The 8,163-nt window shown below is 37.2% G+C and overlaps 1 protein-coding gene across 2 annotated transcripts in view; it reads right to left on the bottom strand.

The window, feature by feature from the left end:
- Window positions 1-4,964: 4,964 nt before the first annotated feature.
- Window positions 4,965-8,163, bottom strand: part of dachd (dachshund d) — a 155,289-nt gene continuing 152,090 nt past the window's right edge. For both annotated transcript variants that reach the window (XM_088415727.1, XM_088415728.1), the window contains exon 11: window positions 4,965-6,582. In XM_088415727.1, coding sequence (XP_088271853.1) covers window positions 6,545-6,582 — 38 coding nt within the window. In that variant the 3' untranslated portion in view covers window positions 4,965-6,544. The remainder of the gene's footprint in view (window positions 6,583-8,163) is intronic.

Genomic DNA, 8,163 nt, shown 5'->3' with positions numbered 1-8,163 from the left:
ACAAAAGCACAGCTCTCATCCCTGTCATATAAAGTGATGTTTTGTGTTTAGTTGAGTGTGTGTGTGTGTGTGTGTGTGTGTGTGTGTGTATGTGTGTGTTGTTTGCTTTTTGCTTCTCCATTAAGAGAGCTGTAAAGGAGAGGGAACAGATGGCGGCGGGCCCGCTCCGTCCTGCATCTCCTCGCGCAGCCCCCGCCGCACTTCCCGCGCGTCCATTAATCTTCCCGCTCGCCGCACAACTTTATTAAAACAACTCAAGAGAGAGGGCCAACAACGAGCGGCGCAGCTGTCAGGAACGCCGCACGAAACCATTCGTCCACACCGTGACGACAAGTTGCACGTTTAGCTTTTATGTGTGCGGATGAGACACAATGCTTCGTGGAATCAAATATAGACCATAGAAAGCAATGAGCAGCAATTTGCTCTTCTTTAACTTCTTGCGGCTAATGCGAAATGCTAATTCAATGACAGGGACTCCGGTCTTTCCAGTCACAAATATTCCCATTCCTTTTTCTATTTGAATGCAGTTTGAAGAGGGATTGCAGCGGAATGACAACAAATAATAACTTCTATTTATATCATCACTGACTGGGAGTTAAACCCACACCGCCTGCACAGCAGTTGGGCAATCATTCACTACATTGTCCATGATTTTATTAAAAAAAAGTGTTGATTTTTTTTTTTATTTCATCTTTGCTTTTTCTTTCTGGAAAAATACATTTAATTATGATTGGTGATCTATTTGTAGATTTATCTACTGGTGTATCTAAATTAAAATCTATAAATCGTAAAAATCCACATGTAAGTTTTATTGTAACTAATTGCCGTATTTTCCGGACTATATGCAAAAATTGAGCAAAAAAACAAAACAAAAAAAAAAAAACGTCTTTCTAACCGTCCTAAAAAACAAGATTCTAAGTAAAAAAACAACCTGAAAATGACATGACTTGAAGAGCTGTTCCTTACAGCATCAGAATCAGCAAACACAATTGAGCCAACCAACACAAAGGTGAATCGAACGAGAGAACTAAAATATAACACACTCGAATTGACAAAAAAAGCTATTTACTCAACATGAAGCTATGTGTACATTTTGATTTTTTAACTGTAAAAACCACAAACAATAGGAGAGGTATTTCCAAAAGTTAAGTACTAAATTTATCATTATTTTATTTATCATCATTATCCAATTAGGTTTAATTCCCCCTCTATTTGTGTTCCAGTCACACTGTCAACACTTGATAGTATACAAAAGGTCTTACTGTCTCATTGACAGCCTGTTGATATTAAAGGAACATTATGCTCAAATATTCCCTCACTTGTTGACGCACTTATCAGCCATCAAGAGAGCGTAATGGAGATGTCAGAGGGTTCTGATCACAAAAGGAGGAGCGTCTAACATAAAGTAAGAAAAAAAAGAGAAAAAACGATTCTCTAGAGAGAGAAAGAGAGACAGAAACGGCCATCTCCATTTCCGCAGAGTTAAAAGGTGGCCCCTGTACAAATGAAACTCAATTTCACGCCACATTATCCCTCCCTGTTCTCTTGCCTGCCTTTCATTTTCATTAAGACCAGAGACAATCATAAATTAATAATTACTGCCGAATGTCTAAGCGCAGGCCACAATACTGAAACCATCAAAGCTCCCCCCCTTTTGCGGACCCACCCCATCCCCTGTCGCCTCGGTGGGCCTCCATGTTCATGCTTGCAAAATGTTAATTTAGGTAATGTGGCCACGGCCCTTGTCAGATGAAAGTGTTTTGTACCTCGCCTAATACATAATGGTCCATCTGATTAGATGACACCGGGCCTATCAGACTGTCTTAATGTGCACACGTGCAAGCACAGTGCCTCCACGTTAATATAGTTGAATATAGAATTACCTCCTGGAAGGCTAAAACCTAGCGGTATAAATAAAATGTTTTGTTTTGATGCTTGAAATGACGAACATGGCTTTGTAATAGTCATGTAAACATGTTTTTTTTCATAAATAGAATTGTAACTAACTTAGTAGGCTTTAATATCACATGTGACATAAATGCAACACCCAAACAATGTTAGCGGCTACAACACATTGACTGTACAACTGTCTGTCACGGATTAAAATCAAGATGTCAGAGGGAGTCTAGTTAGCACATCTGTCTGTGTGGAGTTTGGATGTTCTCGTACTCGCGTGGGTATTCTCCGGGCAGTCTGGTTTCATCCGACATTCCAAAAACATGCATGGTAGGTATATCGAAAACTCTAAATTTCCTTTTGGTGTGAATGTGATTGCGAATGGTTGTTTGTCTCTGGGTGCCCTGTGATTGGCTGGCAACCAGTCCAAGGTGTTTTCCGCCTTTTGCCCGGAGACAGTTCGGACAGGCACCAACAAGCAAGCTAACCTAGTGAGAATATGCAGCTAAAAACAACGGATGGATGTATTATTATTACTATCATTAATAATAATAATACTATGATGGTGGCATGGTGGCTTACTTTTGTAATGTATTACTACCAACCTTGTTTAAAATGAAATCTAACTTCAACATCACGAAGACTAAATTGGAATTCCTCCAATTTTATCACTGTTTTGTCTTATGGACCTTAAATTTGCTCACAATTAGATAAAAGTTGCAGGAAAATTCTTCCCGTGAATGGCCACTGAAAAAGCTTTAAATGTCGACTCCCACGGACACTAAACACTGTGCACAAATCCAGAACTTCACGAAAAGTCACTCCGGGACTCCTGGGTATTCTTGTCACACAATGTGACATGAAATAACCCTGATGTTTAAAATACCTCAATGAGAAAATCAAGTAAACAACGCTTGCATGCTTTGAATATGCAATGAACAGCAAAAAAAAAAAAAAGCTACAATAAAGCAGATTTGGTATTTAAAGTGTTTGTGCCTCGTGGTCAAATTTGTTGTGAGTCGTGTTTATTACAAACATGTGCAGTGATATGAAACATGTAGCTGCGGGGCCCCATGAGTGCATCCATCACGTAAAGAGAAAATAAATATAATATCATAGCGCACAGGAAGTGAGTACAAAAAGCAATGTGACGCACTGAGTCATTAAATGGATTACTTCTTTCACTGGGGCGGGGCAACTTGCAGGCGTTCATGACCGACCGCTCGTTGTGTGTCATATTGCTCTTTCAAGGTTGGTTGAAACTCAAACCTTATTTTGCTTTAAAAGAAGAAAAGGAAAAATAAGAAGCTTGAAATAGTGCAGTCCTTGAATGTGAACAATGCGCCATTGAATTATGCAACAATCGGTCAATTATTCATTCGGGCGGCTGTGTTACAGCCGTGCTTTAAAAAGCATGCAAAATGGGAATGGGCCAAAGCATGCTGTGTCGACACTTTTCACTCAGAAATGCTTACGGGAGAAATTTGTCTCTCCATGTCGATTTCATATTCCGTGTGCATTTTAAGAGCGGGAACGCTGCAACCGTCCCTGTGGACTTTGAATAATTAGTCATGACAAGAAACATAGTAATTGAGAAAACAAATACAATGTTAATGGTATTACAAATAATTTGAATACAAAAACAAACTATAAATAGAGTGTGGAAATAAATTTTTGCCCAATATTAAGGATTCTTTTTCATACTCTTTAATTGGATGCCTTGTTGCTCTGCATCACTGCAATCTTAAAGCTATATTCTCACATGTTTGCTGTCAAATAAAAACAATTTATCAAAAAGTATTTTTGTCAACGGGTTACTGTAGACCTCATCATATTCATCAAAATTTGACCAAGAAAACCCTGTGTATTGAATTGGAGACAATGGAAGGAAAAACCGACTGGCAACGATGCCAAGGTCACATCTCCGCCCTCTGCTGGCAACTTATGCGCAGCTCGTCTTGACAAATAGATTTTACCAGTTGTCACACGCTTGCTTTGAAACAACTGGCAAAAGCAAAAACGTGTTTGGATGCAGGAATTCTTGATAAACTCTATGCTTTTCTTTCTCAGCACCAAAGGTACATTTTATTCTGTTATTTTTCAACTTTTAGGCCGGATAGCACTCTGCACTCTACAGTTCATAGTTAGCTAGTGTTAACAATTGTACAATAAAAACTGTAACCTGTATTGGAACAAGTATAAACATTTTATAAACGGTTTGGCAGTACTTTTAGAAAAAAGCAGTTGTTTGCTTGGCTGTTTGGATACCATACCCTGAGCGATAACAGTAGGTTATAAAGGTTTTAGGTTAGTTTCTTTTCCTTGATTGGCAACATAACTTGCAGAGAAGACATTTCTGGCCATATGCTAACATTAACCTATGCTAATACCAACCTAGTAAGGATTACAGATCTGACGAATTGGGTCAATTTACTGGAGCACAGAGTTCCAAAGCAAACACGGTGAATACGTTTGGACTCTTATGTTGAACATAAATGAAATAGGCTGCCAACAGAAGTCAAATAAGCCCCAAACAACAATGCTTTAAAAACCAGGTTAAAATCTATTGCCCCTTTCATCTCCCTACCTAAGTCTTTTAAAACAATTCTATTATATTCCCATTTTTTGTTCTAGGACTGGATGTTTTTTTTAGTCAACATTTTTTATCTTTACTATGCTTTTAAATGTCTTACTTTTTTTGTTCATAAATGCTTTTGAATGCTCTATTTTTTATGTAAATTATATTGAGTTTGTGTATGAAATATGCCATAATCACTGGGGCCACTCACAGGGGCCAAAACCTTATAAGTGACATTCTGGTAAATTTTAAAATCTTATTTTCATTCAATTCACACATGTAGGGGTTGTTTTATTTATTTATATTTAAATATTTACCAATTTAAGGTTAAAATCGCTTTACTTTCGAGACGCAATTTCTAATGGTTGAACATAGCCCCTGCATGAATACCAAGCTTGTGTCCCCCCCATAAAACAAATCTGGCAAGTTTGATTTATGAAACATGTTGTGACATGTTGGTGGTGCGTTTTGGCCAAGTAGCATCATACACTTGAAAGAACACAAGGAATAATTTATTTACAGTCAACTTGGTCACATCCTCATTTACATAATGTGTGGTTCTCCACAGCCAAAAAAAAAAAAACAAAAAAAACACACATGGAAGTCAAAAGTGCCCACCCCCATCCCAGAAACACTCCCAAAGCATAAAGGATTATTCGTATACATTTTCTTTCACTGCTATACAAAAAAGAAGAACAATATGCTCAGTCATTTTCTACAGTATATCATACCTGCATTTTTTTGGGGTAACCTTCTGCTCACCCTTACCTAACCATTACATACATGGAAAAAAAGAGATGGTGCACCCCCTTTCTCACGCTCACATGGATTTATTGTCAACATTATTGGAAGTACAATGAAGAGATGATTTTGAGAGGGAGAAACAAGAAGCTATATAAGTTATCAGTGATAAAATACACACAGGAGTCTTCTTCTGATTGAAACACGTATGCTCAAAAGTGACATCGGGTTATTTCTATAAGAATATACACACATGTTGAAAAGTCTTTCAGGAAAAAAGTTCACTTTTTATCCATTGGTACAACGGGAAAGCCATGGAAAAAAAAGTGGGTTTTTTTTTTTTTTTTTCAGGGGAACTTGTTACACAATGACGACATTGTTCTCAAGAGTCTTGTTTCGCTTTAAAAAAAAAAACAAAAAAAAGAAAACAATGCTCACGTTGAGGCCTCGAAATCATCCAAGGTGTACACCAAAATTCCAACAAATATCACCTCTGTTACAAAGAGTACAGAACGAGCGTACAAGAGGAAAAGTCTTCAGTTTGAAACTTCTTTTGTGTGGTAATGAGTAAAACCCTAAATGTTTGTTCAGCACAATATAGGATTTATTATTAAATATCATAATTCCAGGACAAACATTTACATCATGCCTGCATGCTTTCTCAACAAAGTTGCAGCTATCAGAAAGAATAATGGCTCAGGAATACAACAGAAAAAAAAAACCCAAACTGAAAAAAAGTTTACATGATTGGTGTATTGTTTGCCTATTAGTTCTACTGCATGACATTATATTTACATGATATCATATCATTTTGTTCCAGTTGTCCTATCACGGTTAGCAATATATGTACAACAATGGTGAAAAGGAAGCTTGATTGCAAATTCTTCTAAGAAAAAAACGGTTTTGCCTGGACATTTCTTTTTTTCTTTTCTTTTTGCATCTCAAAATTGAAATTTGAAGTACAAAAACAGGTGAATTCATGTCACTGGTATTAAAAACAATTTTTCAGTGCTACGGGCGGATGAGTCTGTACCAAGGTTTGACTGTGCTCGACATGTACGACCCAAAGCTGCTTTTTATCTGGTTGAAACTAGCCCAAATCCCAAGGAGAGAAAACCTTCTCCTATTCTACATTCAGACACCCCTTCCTCCAGCATTCCTTTCAAGCAGCAGCTCCACGTCATTCCAAAAACTAAATCACCCTGGGAATGGACTCTGGAGAATCTTTTCCATCCTTGGTTTCCATTTTTTTATTTATTTTATTTTATTTTTTTTTAACCGCCCTTTCCCACAAGGTTTTCTTCGAGCACGTAGCTCCAGTTGCCACTATTAGTACATCACTGCAGTTTTCAGGAAGAGGCGTCCATCTGCAACACAAAGACCAAAATTAGCCACCGATGATAAAACTTGAGATGGCTTGCAGAAACTAACCGAACTTTTCAAACTTGAAAAAAATCAATTAAAATTAAAAAGTTCAATACAAACAAAGTCATAAAAGATTAAATGTATAAAAAAGTTCAATACAACTGAACTGTACTCGGGCAGTGAATGTTTTATTTACCACAGGAAGGATTAGCGTAGAAAGTTTACATTGAAATTCATGCAAAGAAAGGGGCGTAGAAAGTTTACATTGAAATTCATTCAAAGAAAGGGGTTTATGCCCCTCAACTAACTTTTAGGCATGTATGCAAATTATTTTGTCGCTGTTGTGCCTGCCCCTCCATTAAGAGTGACTACAAATAACCAAACTAATCTTTAGTTAAAGTTAAATGTTAAAAGTAATACTAATAGTTACATAATGTCTAAGGCTAATGTCTGATAGCAACTAACAAATACAAAAACTGAGGACATTGCCACTGTAATTGGCTAGTTTGAATTAGTTTAGAAAAACATTTTCGTTTTCATTTTTTTTTTTATTTCAGTTTTTTGTTGTTTCACTATTTTTTAAGAACTATAATACTGCAACCTTGGTCAGATGTTATTTCAACTTGTGTGGTTCCAAAATGTAGAAAAACATATTTTTAATCAACTTCTCAAAACATGATTTAATAGCTGTTGATGAAGATTAGTGGTTTATTAAAACAAAATAGTGACAGTACTTCATTACAAAGACGTTTGACATATTTAGCCAAAGCGGCATGATACTTTCAGACAGCGCTAACCTAACGAGCTTTGTCCATTTCCTGCAAGAACGTGCTCATCTCGGAAATGCCACAGTGCTAAAAGTATCTGTCAGGAAGCTTGTCAGATGTTTATTACCTTTCCTCTGCCGGAGCAGCGCTACGGTAATGCCTTTAACGTGGTGTCCGCCTCTCTATGGCAGCGCGGCTAAATAATTTAATGCTGAAGACAAAATGCATACAAAGACGTTTAGCGGCGTGGGATGTACGACGTGATGCAGACATGACAACAGTCATATTCTACAGTAGCTGAGGATCTTAAAATTATGTTAAAATGAGGCTTTACAAAAATCTCATTGGCTGGATCGGATTGTCAAATATTTTGCACCTGCAAAAATGCAGTGTCATAATTTGTCTATCAACACCAATGCTTAGATCTGCAAAATAAAATGTTATAATCAATCCCGTCCAGTCCAGGGAAGATGTGTGCTCCCATTGGTAATAATCCAAGGTTAGTTAGTTAACTTTTGGGAGATAATCGGATGAAACTTTATCAATGATAAACAAGTGACGGTGCTTATCACGCCCTCCATACTCTTAAGTGCTCATTTTAATGAAAAACAGATTTATGTGGGTGGTAGTCAAACAAATGTGCTTTCCGTTTAATTTTAAGTCACGAGCGATAACATTGCAAGTTCTTCAAAGTTATTTTGAAATTATATCAATGTTGAGGGTGTTTTTCAAAGCCTCATGTGCCTCAAATGGGACATTTGTGGAGTTGTGGTGCGCTCAAATGGCCGCGTCTTTGAAAATAACTAAATGGCTTTT

This window comes from Hippichthys cyanospilos, chromosome 5 (assembly GCF_059441005.1).
Source record: "Hippichthys cyanospilos isolate Australia breed blue-spotted pipefish chromosome 5, RoL_Hcya_1.0, whole genome shotgun sequence".
Lineage (NCBI taxonomy): Eukaryota > Metazoa > Chordata > Actinopteri > Syngnathiformes > Syngnathidae > Hippichthys > Hippichthys cyanospilos.
This window is presented reverse-complemented; position numbering and strand designations above follow the sequence as displayed.